The sequence below is a fragment of the Acanthochromis polyacanthus genome, chromosome 22, assembly GCF_021347895.1.
Source record: "Acanthochromis polyacanthus isolate Apoly-LR-REF ecotype Palm Island chromosome 22, KAUST_Apoly_ChrSc, whole genome shotgun sequence".
Classification (NCBI taxonomy): Eukaryota; Metazoa; Chordata; class Actinopteri; family Pomacentridae; genus Acanthochromis; species Acanthochromis polyacanthus.
In genome coordinates this window covers 29,851,514-29,877,395 of record NC_067134.1, presented here as the reverse complement: position 1 = coordinate 29,877,395, position 25,882 = coordinate 29,851,514, and the positions used below count along the sequence as shown (strand labels likewise).

The 25,882-nt window shown below is 40.0% G+C and overlaps 3 protein-coding genes across 8 annotated transcripts in view; 1 reads left to right on the top strand and 2 right to left on the bottom strand.

Annotated features, from left to right (window-relative positions):
* Positions 1–25,882, bottom strand: part of LOC127531863 (zinc finger protein 665-like) — a 149,680-nt gene that overhangs the window by 99,663 nt on the left and 24,135 nt on the right. The gene's annotated exons all lie outside the window — the stretch shown is intronic.
* LOC127531874 (zinc finger and SCAN domain-containing protein 2-like) lies at positions 1,248–9,468 on the bottom strand. Its single transcript, XM_051942134.1, has 2 exons — positions 9,176–9,468; positions 1,248–3,571 (listed from the first exon to the last, which is right to left on the bottom strand). The coding sequence occupies exons 1-2, from the start codon at positions 9,378–9,380 to the stop codon at positions 2,589–2,591; spliced, it is 1,188 nt and encodes a 395-aa protein (XP_051798094.1). The 5' UTR covers positions 9,381–9,468; the 3' UTR covers positions 1,248–2,588.
* Positions 13,080–25,882, top strand: part of LOC127531871 (zinc finger protein OZF-like) — a 199,775-nt gene continuing 186,972 nt past the window's right edge. The window contains exons 1-4 of one of the 5 annotated variants that reach the window (XR_007939115.1): positions 13,080–13,247; positions 15,058–15,159; positions 17,921–18,783; positions 19,151–25,127. The gene's annotated coding sequence lies outside the window, so the exon portion shown is untranslated. The other 4 variants (XR_007939113.1, XR_007939114.1, XM_051942126.1 and 1 more) reach the window with 4 other exon arrangements.

Below are 25,882 nucleotides of genomic sequence, written 5' to 3'. Positions count from 1 at the left end.
AGAAATGTCCACTGAGTCACAGAATGATGAAGTAGACATGAACTGACCAAAAGAACTAACAAGATGAACAATTTTAAACAGAAATAAACTTAAAAACACACAAAATGACCAAAATGAACCACAAAATGGTCAAAATTAAGGCACAAAATGAACAAAATGGAAGAAAAAAAATAACATGAAAAGATGCAAAATGTTTAAAACCAGACAGAAAGACGTAAACTGACCAAAACAAAACACATAATGACACAAATGAGACACAAAATGATCCAGAAATCTTCTCTTACAGTCATGAAACTGTCCACATTTATTCTATTCAACATTCTGAGTGTTTTTACAGAGAGCTTTGTTCATAGATCATTTACAGTCTGATTTATGACACTTTTTTTTTCCTAAAAACAGACTGAAATGTACAAAATGATCCAAATGAGATGTTCATTTTGTGTCTCATTTTAATCATTTTTGTTGCTAATTCTGGTCATGCATTTCTTTAAATAACTAATAATACTGTGGACTCATTATTTAAACTTGAGGTAAATTCTTAGCATACTCAACTGGAAAATACTTTTACTGATTTGCTGTTGTTTGAACCTTAGTGCTGTCTTCGGGTCAAAATGAACCAGGCCACCATGTTTAATAGCATAGAACGGCCCCTAAATGACCTTTTTCAACTTGAAATTTGATCACTTTTCCTCAAGTGACCCCAACATTAGAAAAAGTGAAACATTGTTTTTGTTTATATTTTCATCAAAGCTGTACACCACCAGGGTACAAAGACTGTCTTCAGGTCATTTTTTACCCGGTGTCAGATAGAAAATTGACCCCCATGGAAAAGTGACCTAGGTTACAAAACATTAAATAACGAGCATAATACAGAGTGGGGTCAAGATTCTACACCCTGGCTACTTCTGGACTGTTGAGATTGTCATATTTGCAGATTTTCAAATGAATATGGACTAATCTGATATTGCTGAAGCCATGAGGGCAGTTTTCAGGTTTCAGTTCCCAGCAGGTCAGAGATCAGGTTTTATTTAGTCATCCAGGAGTAACAAGAAGGACTGTAAAACAAATACTGTGTGCTGCACGTGTGACAAATACAGTTGCATTCTGTCCTCCATGTGTTAATTAGAGCTTAATATGTTTGGAATATTTTGCTTGAATCTGTTATTTTTTCTATTCTTATGATTGATGTAGGTTATGCATCTTTCAGGTGGGAGCAATGACCCAAAAAATGAGAGAGTACTAGTATCTGGTAGTTGAGTTTTGTAGTTTTATATTCCATTGTACAGTATACAGTACACTGTTGTTTCCCTTCAAAAATGCATTTCAAGTTCATTTCTGCACATTTCTGGTACTTTATTAGGCTATAGAAGTATTATCTCCTGCAAAACAAGAAATGTTTACACCTGTGCAGTACCTTTAGCAGCAATAATAGTGATAATAAACCTCTACTTAAAGAAAGAAAACAGTTACAGCATGAACAATGGTATAAAAACGAATGGTGTTCACTGATTAAATACAGTCTTTATACCCTCTGAGGAAGCAAAAACAGGCATTCACAAAGTGTGTGATGCATGACAGGTTGTTTCTTCATGTAAAATAGATTTTTGGTTAAAAATTCCATTAAGCTGCTCTATTTTAGAGGCTCAGTGGAGGCAGGTCAATTCTGACCCTGACGACAGGAGGAGTGTTCAGGACGTTCAGACAATTCAAGGGTTCAATGTGCTGCATGACGACACAATGAGATCCTACTAACAAATCACACAGATGACCTATGTGGTGACAACAGAAGAAATAAATAACATAAGACCTTTATGTAACCAGCAGAAACTGCAGCACAGCTTCACCTGTTTTTAACATTTCTGGTTTTGACATTTGCAGGAGTGTATCAGCTACTACCAGTAAAACCACGTGTCTGTTGCTTGAAAACATAATAATGTTGGTTATGTCTTTGATATCTGACTCAGAGTTATTCTTGCTGGGGCTCTTCAATGTTACATTAATTATGAAACAACTTGTAAATGTTCATCTGTTTGAAAACATTCAAAACATTTCATGAAGCAGTCATGGAGCTGTAGACGTTTTATTACAACTTTATTTCACGTCCAGATCTCCTCTGCTGCAGTGACACACTCTGTTGTGTTCTACTGTCACAATGTCTCTGTATCTCGTTGCCTCCTTTTACTAGAAAGACAGCAGAGCTCAAGCTGAGTGGGTTCCAGCAGTATGTTCACACCTGAACAGCCATGTTCTCTCAGCAGGATGTGAAAATGTTCCAAACAGCTTCACATTATCTCCAATCAGTGCTCTGCTGATGAAGGATGTCATGATAGCAGAAATGTAGCAGTCTGTACCAATACCATATCCATCCAGACATTCAGTTTGGTTCTTCTGCCTGCTGCTCCACCACCACAGTCCAGACTCCATCTGGTCTAATCATCAAGGATTGCTTACATACTTCCTCACAATTGTTGTTGAAGCACAGACTAAAGGTGCTTTAAATCTAAAACATCTACTTTTAACCTGTACCAACTCTTACATGTTGTTTCAACCTTAGTTCTGACATTATGTTTTCCACAGATGTTTCAGGATCAGGACTTCTCAGCTGTGTGGATTCTCATGTGGGCTTTTAATCGATAACTACAGTTGAAGCTTTTTCCACAGGTTCCACCAGAATATGGCTTCTCACCTGTGTGACGTCTCATGTGGACAGTCAAATAGGTCTGATGACTAAAGCTTTTTCCACAGGTTCCACAAGAATATGGCTTTCCCATTTTGTGAACTGCCATGTGCCTATTATGTGCTGATGAACCAGAAAATCTTTTTCCACAAATGTGACAAACATATGGCTTCTCACCTGTGTGACATCTCATGTGGGCAGTCAAATGGGTCCGCTGACTGAAGCTTTTTCCACAGGTTCCACAAGAATATGGCTTCTCACCTGTGTGGGTTCTGTGATGTTTGATTAAATCTGATTTACAACGAAAAGCTTTTCCACCGACTTTGCAAGTTGTACATTTTCTTTCCTTGTCATTATCACACTGTCTCGCTGATGTTGGAGCATTGTCTACATCATTACTGTGACTGTTGTTACTCTGATGTCTTGGTTTCTGCTCGATACATCTAGTTGATCCTGAGTCTACATCCTTGCTTCCTTCCTGATCTGGGCTCTCAGCTACACAAGAGATGTGAAACAGGAGCTGATCACTGTTTGGTTTTGGTTCACTGTGGTCACTTTCCTCATCAGCAGGAGTCACCTCAAAGGTATCAGTCTCCTGTTTCAGTCCAATTAACTCTTCCTCCTGACTGGAGCAGAGTTTATCCTGTTCCACTTTAATTTGTGGTAACCCTGGGTTTGATTGGGCCAGACTGGTGCACAATTCTTCCTGTTCCATTTTAATTTGAGAAATCTCTGGGTTTGATTGGTCCTGACTGGTGCAGAGTTCCTCCTGCTGATCTTTAATCCGTGGAGGCTCTAGGTCCTCATGGTCCACCATGGAGTTTCTCTCCTGGTCATGGGGCTGATGGTCAACGACAGTCTTCTCATTCTCACAGACATAAGACTGTGGGAGCTCTGGAGGAACAAAGAGACAAAAGACAATGGTTACTACTGTGATGATGAGAGAACACACATCTGTCACCTTGTCCAGGACTGGCTGTCTCCAACAAATTCAGCTCAACAGTTGAATGTTTGATGCAAAAAGAATATGATGCTTTATAATAGAAGTCTTTGAGCCATGAAACAGCAGCAGGAATGATACAAGCATCTCCAAATGACTGAACATTTCTGTGAACACGTTGTTCCACAGTGGATACAGGATCACAAAGTTCTAATGGTAAACACCACTGGGTACTTTTCTACACACCACACAGACAGGTTTGATGGGGATCCATTAAAATCTGTCTGAATAAAGCTGCTGTCCTCTTCAGCCTTCAAACCTGTCAGGACATTTGGATTTTAATGTTATTCTTATTTTACTGCTGGTTACTGTACTGTTGATTTGACTCATCAGTGAAACCCAACATGTTAATAGTGGAATGCAGTTGAACACATTACTTCTATACTCTCTAACTCTGTACGTGCGCTTTCTTTAGATCATGAATGATCTCTATACATGGAATTATGTCTCTGGACTGAAATGATGGAATGACTCTGTCAGAGTTTTATTATTAAACTGTTTGATAACACATTGCAGTTGCTGTCAGTGTGGAGTAGTTCAGATAAACACTTCCAGCACCTCTGAACAGGAAACTTTGGTTCTTGCTTCCAGGCTCAATCAACACAACGATCACATTTTTAAAACTCCACACAGCATCAATAACAGACACCATTAGGGCTGCACGATATATCAAAAAAATATCGTTTTTGCAATAATGGTAAGTGCGATATCCATATCGCAAAGTTGCACAATAATTTTATGATTATTTAGATGTATAAATCATGCTTTTTGCATGCATAGACGTTTTCTTGTGACCAATTGAGCGTGACCTTAAACCCCTCTCCCCCCATCCCAAATAGCACTTTTGCTGCCAGCGCCACAACACAACATGGCAGGACACGGGAAGACGACTGTAACGAACAACTTGTGCCTAAAAAACAGCGCACCTCAGAAACTTGGGAGTACTACGGCTTTAGGAGACAGGACGAGTCATAGACGCAAGTACTTTGCAAGTCATGCCGAAAAATTGTGGCTACGTCGCGAGGAAACACTACAAATCTGCACAGCCACCTCAAACACAACCACAAGGAACTGTATGCTGTTTTCTTACAATCTAAAACACCACGAGCTACTCCCATGAAGGCAGACAAAATAAAGGCAAGCACACAGACAACAATTGGTGAAAGTTTTTCTTCTGTTACACCATATGAAAAAACTTCCAACCGCCACCACGGCCATTACACGTTATACCGTGAAATGCACACTCTCCATTAATGTCATGTGTAAAGAAGGTTTTTTGGATATGCTGAAAGAATTCGACCGCAGATACCAAGTGCCATCACTGAACTATTTCCCAAGTCGCCATTCCACAGATGTACGAGGCATGCTTGGGGTCTGTAAAAGCGGAGCTTAATAATGTGGATTTCTTTGCACGCACCACAGATTTATGGTCCAGTCGTACTACTGAGCCCTACATCAGTTTTACTGTTCACTTTCTCACAAATGACTTTGATCTGAAAACACGCTGCTTAGAAGTCTCCTACTTTCCGGACTCCCACACCGGTGAAAATATAGCGGCTGCCCTGTGGGATGTGTTGACGAACTGGGGGTTGCAAGAAGAGGAACAAGTGGTTATCACATCGGACAACAGCACTAATATCCAATAGCGCAATATATATCGATATTGCAGTTCTGGACACCCATATCGCACATATTTCCAATATCATGCAGCCCTCGACACCATATTATGAGCCCATCCTCTCTTCCTCACAATGTGTCTCAGTTCACCGTTAACTATTCACCTGAACACTTCATGATGTTCTGCATGTGTAGCAGAGTTAATGATTCCACTTGCCATCTCATATTACATATTTGGTTCCCACGGTGACCACCGGATATGGCATGGACGCACAACGTCCGGGCCCCTGCAGACTTGGGGTGTGTTCCATAGGTATGAAGAGTAGATACGACACGCCCCTCTGAGCGCCATGCCTACGGAGACACTAAGCTAGTGGGGGCAAAGTTTCAGTGTTTTCCATTGATGTCAGTGGCACGAAAACTAAAACAAGAAGAATGCCGGCTCATTGTGCTGCATACAGTTGCACACTACATCGGACGATCAAGACAAGGAAACTTGGAATAACTTTCCACAGGTAAGAATAGTTTTTGGCTCTTTTTTCATTATTAAATCTTGTTGAGAGCTTCCAGTTTGTGAGAGCTAACTAGTTAACCACTAGCAAAACACTAACACGGGCTAACAGCTGGACAAACAAATACCAGATGATTAATAGTAGATGTAGTATAGCTGTACAAGCAGTAGTCGTAATACTAAAAGTACAAGCAGTAGTAGTAGTATAAGTAGCTGTTAGAGTAGTAGAAGTAGTATCAGCATGTCTACTAGTATTACAAGTTGTAGTAGCAGTGACAGTATCAGCAGCAGTAGTTGTGTATTACCACTACTACTAGTAGTAATAATAATCATAATACATCAAATTTATATAGCGCTTTTTGGGACACTCAAAGACACTTTACAAGACAGACAGATAAGCAGACAGATAGTAGTCACATTACTATTAATACCACCAATACTACCAACAGTAGTTATAAAGCCTAACTCATATAGATCTAGATTAGCATCTATGTTATTCCTCCAAACCCATTTTATGATTGAGCAATTCTTTAGGACTGCTCTCAGATAATTGAAATGATACTAAACAATGCTATACTTATCAAATTAAATAACTTTGGTCTCCAGTATATTGGCTAATTGAGTTCTTTGCACTTAATTTATTAGCATGATTTCTTTTCAAATATGTGTTGTGTACATATTTACTTCTCTGTCTACTTGTTTTCTTTACTCCATGTAGGTTTCCCAAAGACTATGGGTTGAGGAAGAAGTGGGAAGCAGCTCTGAGGAGAGAGAGCTTTGCTGCAACTATATTCACCTTATTCAGCTCCGCCCATTTTCCAACGGGCGGGACTTCCTGTTTTGAGTAGCACTTCCGGTAACTCGGTCAGGGCGGTGTTTACAACTGAGAAAGTGATGTGGGAAGAAACGAAAACCTCTTTAAAAAACAGAAATGGATCAAGTCTGCCTCATCCGCGACTTATTACAGAGTGGGAGGATGACATGAAAAAGTGGCCACAAGTCATGTATGGCGATATTTTTAACTATTTCGTGTTGTCTCTTGGCGTTGATCGCTCGGCTATGAGGAATTATAAGAGCACTGAAGCCTATCAATATTTGCACAGTGGTAAAGTCGGCGCTGTTCTGTTACATCAAGAACGGGAATATACGTTTCTTAAAGGTAATGTCAGCTCAAGTCAGTCTAGTACCTCCTCACACATGGCGTGGGTGTTGGTGACAGCTGATGGAGTGGTGGAGACCACGGGATGCTCCTGTATCGCTGGGTTGGGATGGTCCTGCAGTCACGCTGCTGTGATATTATGGAAGTTATGTTGATTGGAATAAAACTTTATTTGATTCATGTATATATGATGTGGTTGTGCAAACGGAGGTTGTTATTGTCATTTCTGAAACAGCTCCTGCGGTTTACTGTGTTATTAGCCCTGTCACAAGCTAATGCTAATTCCCTGGAGCAACAAAAAACTGATTCTGACCAAACCGCAGTCATAACAACGTTTCAAAATAGCAGAAAGTATCTTTTTACCTCACTGATGGCATAGCTAGGTCTTTAGTGGAAACTGAACTTTGGTAGAATCGCTTTAGCTGCGCTGACAGTGACCAATGCAAGCTGTGTGTTTACATAGCCATGAGCTGGTCCGCAGCATTCAGATCTAACCTTTCCGTGCTCTAAACAATTCTGAGAGCGAGAAAGCTTCATCTTTCCCCAGTTGTTGTGGCACCCACGGACAGCGCAATTGATGCCAAACATGTTAAAATCGCTTAAAAGAACAGTTAAAAGTAGCTACAGTAGCGAGAGGACTCGATGTTGCTGTAGTGCAAAGACGGTCAACCGGAAGTCGCTTTCAAAAATGGCACCGCCCTGCCTCACTTCCTGAATAGGTGAATAGCAGCAATTAAATGTTTTGATCTCAAAACATTTTCTACATATCTAAGTATTTACATTTATATATGTAATGGCTGAATTGAAAAGACTCCCTGGCCTTTGGACCTAAATAATAAGATAACGAAAATTGCAGACTACATTTGTAGGAAGCCTTTTTAGGTGTTTTTTTATTCAGATCAAATATTCTCTATCAATAACACATTTTTTTGACGTTGACAATAAACTAAACCACACGAAAATCGGTTGAAAAATGAGCAGATTCTGATTTATTTTCAATGTGCATGCATTGCTTTGAATGGGAACTTTGCCCCCTCCAAGATGGCTGCCACGTAGGCACGTCGATTAGCCGGCTGCTGCAGCGCTGGCGTATCTACTCTTCATATCTATGGTGTGTTCCCCCACATTGCGGTCTCAGTCTGCTGTGTCCGGTTGCCGTGGTAAGATGACCAGTTTAAGCTCCGCTAGCAAAATGCTAATTAAGTTTAACCTCCATGCTGAATATATTGAGAGGTTACCACGTGTACGACTGTGAGAGTAATATCAGTGTGTTTTACGAGGGTGACCATACGTCCTCTTTAGCCCGGACATGTCCTCTTTTGAGAGGCTGTCCGGCCTGTCCGGCCGGCGTTTATAAAGTCCTTCAAATGTCCGGGTTTTTGATCCCCTAAATTCCACATAACGCGAAACCGCCGCGCCGCGCTGCGCTCTTGAATCGTACTGCGCAGCACTTGAAACCCATTCTCTTCTATCAGACAATTTCCACTGCACACGCTGCGGAGCGCCAGAGCCGCGTCTCTGAAGCGCCACGGCGCTGGAGATTCGCTTCCTCGCAGGCTGACAGGCAAGGTAGGCACACTGCGAGAGAGCACTCGAACCGAAAGAAAATGCCGAAACACAAATGTCATTTCACTGATGAAATGCGAAAAAGTACCCCTGTTTTCGTCCGGGTCGTGTCAAATGGGACGCAGAATGTACAGTCTGCAAAGCTGGGACTTATAGCTAATAAGAAAAGGAAAAAGAAGGAAAAAAAGGACTGTTGACTTGAGGCATTATTTCTATATTTTTTTCATTTGCCATTAGACACATTATTTTGAAGAATGGGCTAACTGAACATTGAAAAATAGGCTACCTCTCTTTTTTCTTTTTGTTTAATATTTTGAGGCATTATTTCTATTTTTACATAATTGATAATTGGGAGGTTATTTTGAAGAATGGTACTCGACCTCACTTTTCCGGTGTAAGTGTCAGACTTAAGAGAGATGATTATTTCTTATTTTGTTAAATACCTGAAAATTTTTCGCACGGGAGCTGGAAGTGTGTCCTCTTTTCAGAGAAACAGAATATGGTCACCCTAGTTTTACCAGCTCCTGCAAATAAACGGCGGATTTGATGCCAATAGGGAGGATGCTCCTACACAATGCAAGAGAGAGTACACAACCACTACACATGCTATAACTGGAATTCTTCACCATCAAAACACATACACACCTATGGGCTGTAAGGGGATGTGTGGTTTCCAGATGACATCCAGCAGTCTGCGCTGACGATCGATCTCCTCCTGGTACTGGACGATGTTTTTTTCAAACTCTGAGAATATTTCTCCCGCAGCAGCAGCTAGTCTGTCGCTGATCAACTCTCTCAGATACTCAACTGAACACATCGTTACTTTAACGCTCTGATATTTCTCATTCATACTATAATACAGCCGTTTTATAGCTCAGTCCACACAGCAGTGAAGCAAACTCTGCACATGCTTCTTTGTTTACATCCGCCGGGTGTCACACTGTGAAGTTCCGGCAGAAACACTGACTTACTTTCTTCTTCCTCATTGAATTAGGCAGACTAGACGCATCACTGGCGTATTGCTGCCACCTACTGGATGTTACTCATAGTCCTTAGAGAATCCTCCATATTTTCTGATGCAGTCCTGTGGTCATGAGAAAGTTCAGAAGTTTCTTCATATTTGTCCACTCCTCCATGTTAAGTAGAAAGCAAAGATTAAAAACAGTTCTTCCGGCTGCTCCTCGTCTCTAATGTTTCTTCTGTTGGCATGAGTAGAGCTTACACTTAAGAAGAACATTTCTCACAGTCTCTCGTTCACCTCACTCACAGTTCTTATCTCTGTGCTTCCCAATCAAAGCCAGTCCACTTTTCAGACTGCAGTGTCTGAGTCTTAGCCAGGTTAGAACGATTGAGTCTCTTCTTGCATCACTGAAGTGACTTCTTACTTTTCCCATTTTACCTTGAAGAGCAAAATCAGTCCCCCTCTTCTTTTGTTTCTTAAAAAGTCAAAGCATTTCTTCCTCAGACTGACTTTAAAAGCACGTGTTTGGAGAGATTGATAGAGCTGGAATGAAAATGTCTTTGGGGAAATCAGCGGCTCCAGATGGACTTACAACCAACTTTGATCCGTTTTTCTGGGCTGATATTAGAGAATGACTGTTTGAAGCATTCAAAGAAGCTTTCAATCAGGGAGTCACACTCATTTTAGTTCAGGTTCCACATTTAGCCCAGTTTGATCTCAAGTGGGCCGGACCGCTTTTTACTACAGGATCAAAACCATAAAAGTCAGATTAAAAAAGACAAAAAATGAGACAAAAACCAGACAAAATATTGTGAAAACGAGACACAAAACGTTAAAAATAGAGACAAACGACACGAAATAAAAAAAGGGCAAAAAAAAATAAGACAAACAAGTTACAAATCAGCAAAGAATGGATAAACGACAAAAATGAGACAAAAATACACAAAACAGCACGCAAAACAACGAATAAAGCAAAACACAAAATGACAGAAATAAGTCAAAAAACACAAGCGAGAAAAAAAGGAAACAGCACGACATAAACGAGAAACAAAGCATGAGATGAACGACAAGTCAGACAAAGAAAGACAAAAAACAACAAAAACCAGACAAAATATTGTGAAAATGAGACAGAAAAGGACAAAAGAACAATCTAGTGTTTGACTTTGTGATCATGGTCTAGAAATGATTTTAAATGGATACTTTGACTCATTTACAATCTGCAGTTCATGTCTTCTCTGGAATTTGGACACTTTGATGATGATTGATGGATTGTGCTCATTTGGTAGAGGATGCTGCTTTTACACTCTTTCTACATTCATTGAAAGCTTCTGACAAGCTTCAACACCACTTTATTTGACATTCACTGCATTATTTTGGATTGAAAATTAATTCATATGCTCTCAGTGTTGTCCAGCAGAATTCCTTCAATGTGGAACTACTAGAAGATGAGATGTTAACAGGAGCAAACACCAAGGAGACCCATCAGTCCTCTGCTGTTTATTATTAGCTCTGGATATCAACCCTCCTGTTGGCTTCATTTACGGCACCAAAAAACAGGGAAAAAATCCAGAAATTCAGCAAAAAAATTCACCAAATTTATGAAAACGCGCAAAAACCTTCAGGAAGAAAATTCCAATCATTCCTTCAAAGTTTTATTTAAAAAAATCTAAACAAAACCCCCCTAATTTGGCAAGAAAATTCTTGTAAATATTTTCAAAAAATCCTAAAAATGTCTAAAGTGATTCCATATTTATCAGTAAAACTTCTGATATTTTCTTTCAGAACATTCACATAAAAATCAACCAAAATCCAGAGAATTTACTGGATTTTGGTTGATTTTTATGTGAATGTTCTTCAGACACATTTCTTCTTTTTCCACCAAAAAATGTTAAAAACTTCCCAAAAATGTTAAAATGTGGACATCAGAAGTTTCACTGTGAAAATATTTATTATTTTCCACATTTTCAAACTTTAAAACGACACGAGGGTTAAAATAATGAAACTCTAAAAGCATTTAATAAGGACACAGTCAGCAGATGATCCAACATTATTTTAAAGCTGTGTGTATTTTCCAGAAGCCTCAGGGTTTGATTGAAACTAAATGTGAGATCTGATCCATTCACCAGAAAACACAAACTTTACTTCAGAATATTCCAGTAAAAATGAGCTGAAACATTTGGGAGAAACTATCAGTAAAATATGATCAACAGGGAAACTTCTAACATTCTGATTGTTGGAAATCAAATCTAAAATCCTTGAAGATCTGCTTCCAAAGGAATCTTTCATATTTGGTAGAATATTGAGGACAGAAATGGAAGGATTTCAGGATGAATTTGTATGTTGAGTAGAATAAAGCAGATGAATAATAACCAGCTGATATAATGTGTGTTTGTAATGAAGAACTCAGAGTCAGGATTTTTAGCCACAGCCCTTTATTCTTCTCCATCACACACAAGATGAAGGAAGTTCTCATTTCATCACTAGAACAGCACTTAAAGACTCAAATCAGGATCAAGTGTGGCTGCACAAAAAGCTGATTTTCACTGGACAATAATGTGTGAAAGTCTGTCAGCAGTTTGGAGATTCACTGCTTCCTCTCTCATTTCACACTTTGTGCAGCTCAAATGCTTTTAGTTCAAGTGAGCGTCAGAGGAACACAGCACACTTCTCCTCCATTCCTCGGGCATCTTCTCACTATCTAAGATCCTGTTGAACAACCCAGTCACAAACTCTACTGCTACCTCTCCGAGACACTTCCATACCTCCACAGGTATATCATCAGGACCAAGTGCCTTTCCACTCTTCATCCTTAGCACACCAGCTCACCTACGACCGCTCAAACACTGCGTTATGATTTCCATATCCTTCTGTACACTACCGTTCAAAAGTTTGGGGTCATCCAGACAATTCCATGTTCTCCATGAAAGCTCCCACTTTCATTCATGTGCTAACATAACTGCACAAGGGTTTTCTAATCATCAATGAGCCTTTCAACACCATTAGCTAACACAATGTAGCATTAGAACACAGGAGTGATGGTTGCTGGAAATGTTCCTCTGTACCCCTATGGAGATATTCCATTAAAAATCAGCCGTTTCCAGCTACAATAGTCATTTACCACATTAACAATGTCTAGACTGGATTTATCATTTATTTAATGCTATCTTCATTGAAAAGAACTGATTTCAAGAAAAATAACATTTCTAAGTGACCTCAAACTTTTGAACAGTAGTGCATATTTATAGAATGTCATATTTCTTTTAAAATTAGACATGTAAGATGAAATAATATTGATGATAGCTCGTGTCCTTGTTCCTCTTTTAGCACACATCACACAGTATTACAATGAATAAGAACATTCAATCATCAAATACAATCATTTTCATAACAAGCTGCTGTGGAGGCAAAACCTTTTTGTTCTTTGCAATAAATCTTTTGTTCTTTTATTCAGAGCTCTGAAGGTGCAGGTGACACAGAGTGCAAAGCAGTCTATGTGTCAAGTCAAACTGGAAGGAGCTGAGAACTCAAAGGAGAAGTATTTACGCACAGGTCCTACACTCAGCTGAGGCGGAAACAATCTGCGGCTCCAGGTTTGCCACCGGCGGCATCAAAGGGGACACATGCAGCACTGAGGAGGAACTGAGAATGAATGACCGTGTTCAAACAAAGTGTCCGTGAGTTTCTGTTGGGAAAGCATCAAAATCTGCGGCAAACTGTGCAGGATTGCCTTCATCTCCAAAATCCGGGTTGCAGCCGGTAAGAGCAGAATTGTGGAGACTCTAAAAGACTGTTTAAGCTGCCGATGTGTGCCACTGCAGTATGTGTTAGCATTAGCATTAGCCACGGAGATCAGCCACGATAACCCTAACCACTGCAAAATAAAAGAGGGAAAAGAAAGAAAGCAACTGTGTGATTGATGAGTGGAGTCCTGCTCAAACCCTGGGCAGATGAAACATCCTTTTTCAAGTGGGGAAACTGCACAAACTCTGAGAAAAATCATCAGTGAGAATCACCTGTCATTGAAAGGGGGAGGACACTTGACACGATGGGAGACGCCAGTGTTTACAAACAGTGACGTCACGAAGTCACGTGATTACCGCGCTGGTTGGCAAAAGGAACCAGAGGAACAATGGCTGATGATAACAATGCAAACTATCCTTCCGTGAAATTGTCCGATTATGCTCAATCCTTATCACCTGAGGCCCGACAAATATACGTGAGTAAGCTGAGATATCAGGGAAACAGTAAAACTTTGCCAGATCCCTACAATTTGAAGACTGAGTGAGTTGACGATCCTTCATTGTGGCCGGACATTTCCTTCACTGACATTTATTTTTAATTGATTGACACCGCTGGGCAGTAAACCCACCCAAAAATATATAATTATGAATTAAAAATAATATATCTTCTGTTAATCTTCAACAAGATGTCAAAGAAACGTCAAGAAGTTGCTGTATTTTGTGTCTGCAGTATGGCTTCTATGTAACAGTAACAGACCCACAGCATTGGTGATCGAAAGTAGGACAATTCTAAAAAACGATCGCTAGACGCATACAGAAACAAATATGGTTACAAATAGGAGGCTGCTGGCTTAAGGAGATGTTATTGAATATGCTTCATTCGACTTAAGGATACTTTCATCGCCTAAAAAGCGATTGGTAACACATGACAACACTGAACCAAACCGAAAGTGTAGAGATCGTTTCACGCGAAGGATGCGACTCTAAATCAATATCTTTTGGTTAATAAGCTCAAAGTTGGACATACTAAACATGCTGAACTGTTGAATAGTTTACCTGAAGAAAAGTGGGAGCCACAAACACGATCTCTGCTGCTTACTGGGATACAATTTTTCCTGTTGATGGCTGAAGCCACCGCCATCTTCTCTCTCCTGACATCGGTTTTCGGTGAAATTTCAAGCCTGATCCCTTCTCAAAACGCTTCGTACAACCAACAACTACACACGCTATTACCATTGTGGTAAATACATGTGCAATTTCATTCATGAAAAGCGATAACTTTACGTATTTGTTTCAAACCCGATACCGTTCTCGTAGCAAGCCGTTATGTTACTGCCGGTTCTTGCCAACCAGTAGCAGTCTTGTACCACGTGACCACAGCAAATGACGACACGCTGGCATCTCCCATGGGAGAGTGCAAAGAACAGAGAGTGAGAGCTGCCTTTAAACAGAACACTGAGCAGTAAAATACATTCACTAACTGACAGCATAAGCAGGGCGGCTCAAATTAAATTTCATTGTATATGAAAGTGTGCAATGACAAAGTTCTTCTGATTCTTAGTTTTCTACCAGCAGTCCTGTCTTGAATCACCTGCAGTAGCATCTTTATGTTCTCTTCATTCTCTTTTTCCATGTCTGTTTTCTGTCTGTGTTCCTTATTTTTAACAGTTTAAGTTCATTTGTATCAGTTTTAGGTGAAACTGAAAAGAGCTGAAAGTGAACTATTGAGTTGAAATGTGTCCTCTGTGTTGGCTGATGAACATATGGGACACTCTGACACTTGTGTATAGAGTGGTATCCTAATGAAGATGTGTTTGATGTGACAGGTGATTGGCAGGAGGAGGAGAGTCTGACGGAGGAGCAGAGGAATGTTGGCAGCCATTTAGTCTGAGCTCAACAACGGAGGAAACATGGATTCTTCACAAAAAGTGAGAAACATACCACTGTAACATTATTTTCATTCATTTGTTGTTTAAAATGTCTAAAGTTGCTCCAGTTGGTTAGATGGGCCGACCAAAGCCAGGTGACGTTGGCTGGAGAGATGTAGCTCTGCAGAAGCAGCTGTACTGAGGATATAATGGTGGACTGCTAGGAAGCTGCTTGTTTTTTGTTTGAGGCTGAACTAGCTGCTGATCATACTTTAGGAAAATGTCTTACATGGTGATGAAGATAAGTAACAGAAGAAAAGTCTTGTTTTTCAAGCAAGTTGTTCAGGAAGGTAAAGAGCAGCATTTTCTTTGGTAGAGAATAATACTTTTGAGCATTGAGTTTACCAGCCTTTTCCTTCTCAAGAAATTCAGACAGTTGAACCCAGAAGTTTACTTACACTGTATAAACGATACATAACCCTTTTTTAATTTACATGATCTGACATTAAATCTGGCAATGCTTCTCCTGTTTGATGTCGGTTAAGATGACCAAAATTATCTTTAAATGCCAGAATAATCAGGGATGAGAATTTTCCGCGGATCCGCGGAATTCCGCGGATTTTATCATTGCCAGGGTCATTCTTGTGAATCGTCTAAATTCGAGGAGAAAATTTTTTTGGGGGGTGAGGTATGTTTATGGTCGGCGAGTCGTAATATTGAACGGCTGCTAATATCCACCGCGCTGAATGCTCGCTGCCACTCAGTAAGAGCAGTCATGTACAGTACTGTAATCGAATCACCATGAAGTGTGGAGTCCAGGGATGGGAATTTTCTGTGGATCCGCCGATTTCATTTGAAGTTTGAACACTTTATTGTCGCTGATACTCCCGCGAGATGGTAACAACGTTAACGATAGCTTGTTAATGACGGCCCAGCGATTGGACATTTGTGGGCCCCCACAGGTGTGGTTCATCCTTGGGTGCAGTTTCCAAATTGCTGTGGTTTGATGTTTATCTGTCCAAATAATTACATGCACAGATCAACACCATGGGAATGTCAAGCCATCCTACTGCTCAATATGGAGATTGGTTAAGGTTAGGATTATTTATTAAACTATATCCAAACACTCAGCCATGGCTTTCTAAGAAGCTTAAAGACCTACTGTACAGAAAGAAAACAGTCTTCAGAGAAGGAAATGCACTAAATCTTATAACCGACAGAAGGAAATAAAGTAGGAGATCAGGACCCACAAAAGACAATACAAAGACAAACTTGAGTCTCAGCTCAAAATGAACAACCTCAGTTCAGTCTGGGACGGCATGAATCTGATCACTGGGACTAATTAATGTGTCAATGAGAGAGTTCAGCTCAGCGGTTATAATTGTGATTTAGAGCTGGCTCAAAGTCTAAACAGTTTTTATGTCAGGTTTGACTCCCATGATTTTAGGGCTAAACATGCTGAGACTAAAAACTGTCTCATGTCAGCCTCTCCACAGAATCCCTTTTTTGATGTGGGCAATTTAATCTGGTGTTTCAAACAGTGCAGACCAAAGAAAAGTCCTCTACCTGATTACATCGGTGGCCGTTTATTGACAACTTTTACTACGTCTGACTAAATGACCAAGATTGCTGCCGATGTCCCTGTCTAGCTTATGTTTGTTTGATTTTTCTTTAAATGCTTTTATTTTGCTTGTAATTGTTTTACTGTGGGTTTTTTTTCTTTTTTTTACATTTTTAAAACATTTGCTTTAACCCTTTAAGCTGCAGTCAATTCCAGCCATTTTCAGTACAAAAAATTGCTAATATTCTATTTGTAAATAAAAATATGACGAGAAATACAGGGAATATTGGACGCGCATCGCGAGGTGCATTTCCTTGAAAACGACCCAGCGTCGGTCAATTAAGCGAAATACTTTAGCGCATCTCAAAGTGTAGCGCAGGCGGGACACTGAAGCGCACTGAAGCACAAAGGGTTAATCGTTGCTATTCCTTTAACTGTTTTGTTGCTTTTGTTGTTTGGTGATGAACGCTTGCCCGGGTCGTTGGGGTCAAATCCAGAATTCAGTTGCAGAATTACAGATCTTTTCTGGACTGGTATCAACATCTGATCCCCTAGGAGAAACTAGAAAGTGTTGGTGGTCTGAATTGACCCTGCTGCCATTAAGACCTAAATCTGGACATTGATGTTGTATGCTTTTCATATTGTACATTTCTCCAGTAATGTAACTTAACGGAAAGTCTGGGGATCAAGAAATCCTTGTGGTACAATCCCATCAGTCCCAGCTCTGCTTTGCTTTTCACGGTGATTGACAGATTTTACTACCCAATATTCTAAAACTACCATGCAGAAAGCTGAAAACTATCGCCCTGTGAAAATAGTTTTGTTGACATTGTGAGTGTGCTGTTGACTCGGGCTGCAACTAACGACGCGATCTATCATAAGCGCCGATGTCAGCGTTTACTATACAGCTGTATCTAAACGCAGACATCCGTGCTGCATCGTGCATATATTATGTATGCAGCGCCGATGTCCGTCTGTGTTCCGCGCTCCGGTCGGACGGAGATTTCTGTTGCATTGCGTGTTTACTTCCGCTTTTGATGACGTATCATGCTCAGACGATTCGTCAATGCATCGTTAGTTGCAGCCCTACTGTTGACACATTTCTAGGTTTCTAATGACAAAGCTGCTAGCATGTCTGCAGATTCTTGATCTTGTTTCAGCCTCATGTCCAACTACATGGAATTGAGACTTTGAGGTTCAATTTTTTCATGATTGCTCTTCCATCACTGCCTCTGTTTTTATCTTTGTCTTTTGCTACAGAAATGTAAATGCAGCAATGGAATGAGATGTCGGACCTCTGAGGAGGATAAGGATGGTTCGGCAACAACAGCAAAAAGAGATGAATCACTGAGTTGTGAGCAATATGACAAGACTTTTATCACAGCAAGAAAGCTAAGAATTCACAAACGTGTTCACACTGTGGACAAACCATTCAGCTGTGATCAGTGTGGAAAAGCTTTTACTCTGAAGGGACACTTAAAAAGCCATCAACTCATTCACAGTGGAGTTAAACCATTCAACTGTGATCAGTGTGGAAAGGCTTTTACTCAGAAGTGTGATCTAGCAAAACATCAACTCATTCACAGTGGAGTGAAATCATTCAGCTGTGATCAGTGTGGAAAGGCTTTTACTCTGAAGATTCAGTTAAAAAGCCATCAACTCATTCACAGTGGAGTTAAACCATTCAACTGTGATCAGTGTGTGAAAACCTTTACTCAACATGAACAGTTGTTGATCCATCAATGCCCCTTTCTAGTAGAAAGCGGTACCACTGTGACTCCTGTGAAAAAACTTTCAACGACCAACAGAGCTTAAAACGTCACCAACGCATCCACACTGGACATGATGTGTACGTATGTGATCACTGTGGCAAACTATTTGTACGGTACTCACAGTTAAAAGCTCATGAAGTGACCCACACTGGGGTTAAACCATACCTTTGTGACCAGTGTGGGAAACGCTACAGCTATATTAACAACCTCAAAGTTCACCAACGTGTCCACACTGGGGAGAGACCATGCAGATGTGACAAGTGTAAGAAGACTTTTACAACTTTGGGTTCCCTGAAACAACACCAGCAGATCCACACCAGAAAGAAAGCATTCAATCAGTGTCACAATGAGGTATGTAAAGACTGGTCTCAGTCACAGTGTACACACAGTTATTTATTGGATATTTTTGGATATTGCTGCAAAATTGTTTCAAAACTGTTTTGAATAACTGTGGTCAGTTGAATTCTGTTAACACATTATCAGCTATCGTTCAGTCTAACCTGTATTCGTTTTGACACAGAAATCTGGTACAGGTTAATCTGGGGATGTAGGTAAGATTAGGAATTCTGATGTAATCAGAAAACTGAATGTTAAATTCCAACAGGTAAAAGTGTCTTCAGATGTCATTTGGGGTGCTCTCTATCTCAGGCAAGGCATCAGTTCTTCAATGCTGCAGGAAACACTGACGTTCTCTGTGTTTGTGTGTTTGTTTTCCAAGCAGAACGGAACAGATGGACAAAAGTCTCAGACTTGTCAGCACTCTGCCAATGGTGAACAGTGCTGCTTTGACCAGTCTGGACCAACGTCCAACCAACAAGTAACCCTACAACGACACCAGCGTATGCACACTGGACACAGACTGAACCCCTGCCAAGAAGATTTCGCCATGCAGGGTTCAGTAAAAGTTCATGAAGTCCTCCACAAACTTAAAGTCCTTGAGATCCGGCTTCACAGAATTCAGGTCTAATTTCTTGTTTAGTGGCTTCGTTGCTTCGTTGCGAAATCCGTTAAGAAGAAAGCTGTCGTTAACATTGAACAAGTATAATATTGAACAAGTAGATCAACTAATCTCTGATTATGTGTGAGTTGAAATATAAAAACATGAAGTGTTGGATGAAAAGTCCAATTTTTGAAAGCTGACATGTAGTTTAGAATCATTTCTTTGTAAATTAGCTGCATCCAGTCATTACCATGACATTGGCATCATGGAACCATGACCACATATATGTGTCTGGAGATAGTGGCATTTTTATAACGGCACATTTTCATGCTTTGACCGATACAGTGAGGGAAAAAAGTTTTCAGACACCCTGAAAATTTTTACACAATCTTAAATATTGTCATTAAATATTTGTTGAAAAGTCTTTTTTTGTGTGTTTCTCAGGGTGTGGCTGCATCAGACAGACAAAAATACAAATTATATTTTTTGTTTGTTTGTTGTTCACAAGAAAAACTAACAAAACTAAATTCTACCAAATTTCTCATTTTATGGAACCAGTTAGATGAAAACAAACTGACTTTTTTAAAAAAATAAATTTGCATCTCCCTATGTTGCTTTTGCTTCATTTTGGTCATTTTGTTCCTAATTTCAATGAATTTTACATCTGTTTTTGTGACTTTTTGTACCATTCTGACCATTTTGTGGTTCATGTTGGTCATTTTGTGTGCCTTTAAGGTTGTTATTGTTTGAAATTGTTCATGTTGCTCATTTTGGTCATTTCATATGTTCATTTGGTCATTCTGTGACTCATATTGGTCATTTTTGTTTCACTCCGTGTCTCTTTATTTTTATTTGTCTGCTTTGCTTCATTTATGTCATTTTGCATCACTTTTAGCTTGTTTTTTTTCAATTTTGACAATTTTGTATCTCACTTTGATCATTTCTCATCTCTCTTTGGGTTTTGTTTTTTTATTGTTTCTTAGCTTAGATTCAACTTTACTGTCATTGTACAGAGTACAAGTACTAAGACAGTAAATGCATTTTTTAAAAGTCCGTTGTGATGTCAGAGAGAAGAACTAACAACTGTTACCACATTCCATATTCTGAAGAAAAACACTGAAACACTTGAGAAAGTCAGTTTAACACACAAACCTTGGAGATATTGGAGAGTTGTGGTGAAGATTTCAAATGTGAAACTCGTGAAGACATTGAGTGTTAGGGAATTCTGCGACGTCGGAAAAAGAATCAGGAGGCAGACTCAGAGACACACTGGAGACTCAGATGGCTTATGTTGAGAATAAGGTTTACTGATCAGGAGAAATGATACAGTGAGTAACACAGTGATGTGAGCACTGGCAGCATCAGTTCTAAGGAGTCTCTCTGGCCTTGGGTACTTATACCATTTTGGAAGGCATGCCATGTTTATGTTACACTCCAAATATGGAGACAGGAAAGTGAGCTCAGGTTCCATCTTGTTATTCTGTCATCGTTGTCTTTTATCCCTATGTTATCTTTACCAAGCGTCCGTCTGTCTCAGGCTCAGATTGTGGACAGAGAGAACATAAACACGTTTGCATCCTCAATTAAGGAGAACCACAGGTCAGGGGTAACATCTTGTAGAGTAGTTTGGGGTGAATTGGTACTTACACTTGATTTAGGGTGGCTGCAGCTGGCAGACGCACCAGCATTTAGGATGTCATTAAATAACAGCTGAGGGGACACCTCAGTCATGAGAAAGTGAGTACTTTTTCCCCAACAGATCCCTTCTTTTTGATCGTAAGAGGGGAAAATTAACATTTAAAAAACTCTGGTCAGAGAGCTCCAGAAAACTGATCCTGTAACATTTGAAAACGATGGTTGTCTCATCAAAATATAAACAGAATATAGTTGATCACATTCTCCAGTACATTTTCAATTCAGTTCATAATAAATTCTATCACAAACAGACCGTGAGCCTCAAAGGTTTATGCAGGTCGGAACGAAAACCCAGTGGGACAGCATTTTCCTACCACCCCCTATAAGTTTGGGAATAGATTCACTTCACCAAATTCATGGGTGGCGATCCTAGAGATCTGCATAACAGCTCAAGAGCCTGTTTCCCTCAGAGCTTCAGCTGGTATCCAGGCAACACAGTTACTTTCATGTCATTCATGATTATCCACAAAATACAAAACACAGTATAAAACTTATCGTAAGGCATGCTTGAGTGATTAATACTAAACAAACTTATGATTGAAATGTAGATGTGACAACACAGTGTATGAGGCATGAGTGGTGTGCAGGCAGGCAGTTGCATCTTTCCAGCTGATCTGGACTAATCATCTTTTATTCGTCCCAATCACACTGTGGGATCGATGCTCCAGACCCTCCTATTCCTCAGAATCAGCGCAACTCAAATGAGCACAATGATGCAATGTGTAAATCAGTATACAGCAACACGTCCAGTAAAATTCATAAATCACAGTAAAATGTTGTTAAAATCATTGATTAACTTTAAGATAAATGCTTCGATTACAGTGTAATTTCCAGTTACTATTAAAAATCAACATTCAGTATTCTTCACCAGCTATCACTATCTGTTGTGTTATTTAATTCTACACTGTACAGGTGAACACAATGATCCAATTCTGTGTTACCCATTATTTATCTATCACTAATTTAGTTACTTGATCAACAGTAATATGCACTTCAGCACACATTTTATCATATTAATATAGAGGCTAAAGTAGTAAGCAAACCACTCACACAAATATTGTTAGAAATCAAAAAAATTCAAACAATCCTGTAAAGTTTCTAAAGTCAAATCTGTGTGATTCTTTCAACCTTGAACTATTACTTTGCAAGTTCCTCTACTCCTTGAGCATCCAGGAGGAGGACAAGTTCCATCCTATTCTATAGACCAGGGGTGTCAAACTCAGTTCCTGGAGGGCCACTGTCCTGCATGTTTTAGATGTTTCCCTCTTCCAACACAACTGACTCAAATGATCAGCTCGTTATCAGGCTTCTGCAGAGGCTTGATGACGAGCTGATCATTTGAGTCAGGTGTGTTGGAGCAGGGAAGCATCTAAAACATGCAGGACATGGGGTCCTGAGGAACAGGGTTGAGAACCACTGGTATAAAGCATAGGGACAATTCTTGATAGGTGCCAGATACTGATTGCAATTTCTTAATAAGGGTTTACAATTTGGAACTCCAACTGAACACTTATTGATTTTTACAGTGTTTTTCTACGGTGTGCGTCCCCAGCTAGGGCTGCACCACCACTATTATATTCAAAGGATGTTCAATATGTGACCTTCTATAGTTGGTTTAAACCAGTGGAAGTAACATTAGATACTCATAGCCATTCATCATAGAGTTTGACTGATTGGCTTTTCAGTAGTTTACATGAATTGATCTAGGCTAGAAGATGTTTTTGTTAACCTCATTCTGTCATTTACTAGTATTCAGTAAATTCAGTCATGTTTATGGGAAAGTCATGGAGAATCAGTCTGCTGCATCTCCCTCCATCCTTTAATCTAACCTGTTCCAGTTTACCTGCTTTATAGTCTGCTAGAGGAAAGATTATTGAGGTAAACATGGCAGAATACATGGAGTTAGGCATATGTTGATACATCCACAGATTACGTTATTATTAAGTTCTTATTACTCCTGATGTGTGTCTGTCCAGACTCTGCCACAAAACGCATTATTTTACTTATGTTTAGCTGAACAGGTGGTTTTCTTCTTCAGTTGACATATAAACTCCAAAAAGGAAACAGTTTAAAATTAGTTGCATAATTACCACACACAGGATCATTGTCCAACTGATGTGATGTGAAACGCCATAAATCCGGAATTTCAAAGTGGGTAAAGATCAGTAATCTCAACCTTTTGCCTAGAAACTTTGTGTAGCTCAAGGAACGACACCCTGGACACTTTAACCAGATCAAGGTCCAGGATCTTCCAGACCCAGTTACCTTCAGAATCATAACCAGGTTGAACAATATAACAATCTTGAGCCTTGCACCTGTTGTTGGAACAGTAGAAGGAAATCTATCGATCCGTTCTTCATAGGGTGATAACCAGAGTCTGAGTCCACAGAGTCAGTTTCTCCTTTCTCGTCTCTCTGTAGTTATCAGTGTTTGTATGAGAGGAGCAGTCCAAACAGTCTATTGTCTTTTTGTTTTGCTCCAGACTTCGTGTATCAGTGTATGTGTACGATGCTGGGGCTGCACCGGTGAGTGTGTCGGGTTTCAGAGGATCAGGGCAAAGAGCATAGCAAACCCAGGGGGTGAGAGGCCTTCTCCTGTAGGAGAAGCTCCTGGTGCATCTCTCGTCTCTCCACAGTGCAGGAAGTGGCTGTGAACCTTCAGGAGTAGGATCAGCATCCAAGCCCCTCCTTGTCGACCGTTGCCAGCCAGCATCGTGTTGAGTGGACCCACTCTGCTCGGCCCTCGACCTCCACAGCCGTTCCGATCACCAACATCACCTTATATGGATCCTCCTAAGAGAAAAAGATTCTTTCCAAAGACTCGATTAGTACACAATCACTACACTTAAAACAATGAATGGCCTCCTCCGATGGTTCTGGGAGCCTTTCAGTGACCTGCACATGAAATGTTCTTAGTATCTCAGTTAGACGTTTCACATACTCAGCCATTCATTCATCAGTCCATAACAGAGTGACTGTGTGTGGTCAAAGTTGCACTAGCTCCTGTGGACATAGACCGTCCCATGAGAACCTCATGGGGGCTCAGTCCTGTGGTCAAATTTGCAGTGCTGAGAATTGAATACAGCACAATTGAGATAATTGGGAGGGCATTGTGACCGCTGGGAAAAGAGCTTAAAATAGGTAAAGTTAATAAAACTCCCCAAATCTTTTAAATATCTCAGACTATGAGTAATGAGTACTTTTCAGTTTTTACTTTCAGTTTTATTTCTGACAGTAGGTGTCACTGTTGTGCCAGAAGCAGTGGGGAAGGCGCAGTTCAAGCCACCTCTGTTCCATACGTCAGAGTAAACATGGCGCTGATCTGACCGCATGTTAACGTGTCCTTTTTCTCACTGCTTCACAGGTAAATAAGCGTGAAAACCACGTTAAAGCGACAAGAATATCACTCTGATTTTTCCTGGTTAACCACCCGACCAGCATTGTGTCCGTAGTTGTTGGTAACCGAGTGAGTGTGGTTTTGTTGTGTGTGTGTAAACTACGTTAGCATATTCGTAGCTCGTAGCCTCACATAGCCGGGAGCGACTACAAGGCAACGTAATACTTACAATGCCCAGTAGATGGGAATGAGAATGTGTGAATATGTGTGTAATATATTGTATTATATGAGTTAAGTACTTGCACACTCTTGTGATGCTGTAGTTCTCAGACAGCTACACAGTAAGACAGCTCTCTGTGTTTGCTCTTGTCTGAAGTAGTAAGTTCGTGTTGTAAGTTTATCATGCATTAGACATTACATGTCAAATCTGCTAAAACTGACTTGGTTAAGCATGGGTTGCATTTTTGAAGTTGTATGTGTGTATGTATGTGAATACAGGCACCATAAATAACTGGTGTTTTGATGATGTTGTGATGTTGAATTGAATATTGAATGTTGGCTTGATAAAATTTACATGATCTGGGTTTAGGAAGATGCAGACAACTTATTGAATTGTATTTGTTTTTTCTGTATTTAATAGTGCAACTATGTTTTGCATATTGTCTGTAATCTTCTGCATCTCTGTTCCATACGTCAGAGTAAACATGGCGCTGATCTGACCGCATGCTAACGCGTCCTTTTTCTCACTGCTGCACAGCCATTCAAGACCGGGTAGCAACCTCTGTTACTGGCCCAGGTACCCCTAGGCTTGAGGCTGGTAATAGCATCATGCCATTTTAACCCTGTTTTCAACATGTTTTTCCATTTTTCTTTAATAGTAAAATTCAAGTCTCTCTACCTGTCCTCCTTTGATAGTCTAATTCATTTTTTCTACCTATCCTGAGTTCTGTGTAGACGTTCATATTTCTGCTCAGCTGTACATCCTGGTAGAACCATAGTGATTCTGTTGATTGACCTCATCTATGAGTGATTGACCTCATCCATCCCTCCTTTTCCAACATGAGTTGGACCGCATACAGCACAAGCCAAAACATGGAAAAGAGAATGTAGATGAACAACCTAACTGAAAAAACTCCTAAGTGTCCACATGACATTATCCAGATGTTTGTAACTCTTCATCAACCATATTTTACTTTAAAACACTCCCATTTTTTAGCTGGAAAGAAAATTTCTACAATCACAATGCTTTTCCCTCAGCAAACAAACACCAAAACAACAGAAATCACATATTTCAGCAATTAATTATGAAGATCAAAATTCAAATCCAGATTCAGCTGAAAGGAAAAACACGACAGAAAACCCAATTCCCCTCTTGAGTCATCTGTTCCTCACTGTGTGGTGAGGTCAGGGATCCTGTGTTTATTTATCTACTTTCTTTTATTAATTAATAACAACCGATTTAGTTAAAAACACCAATAA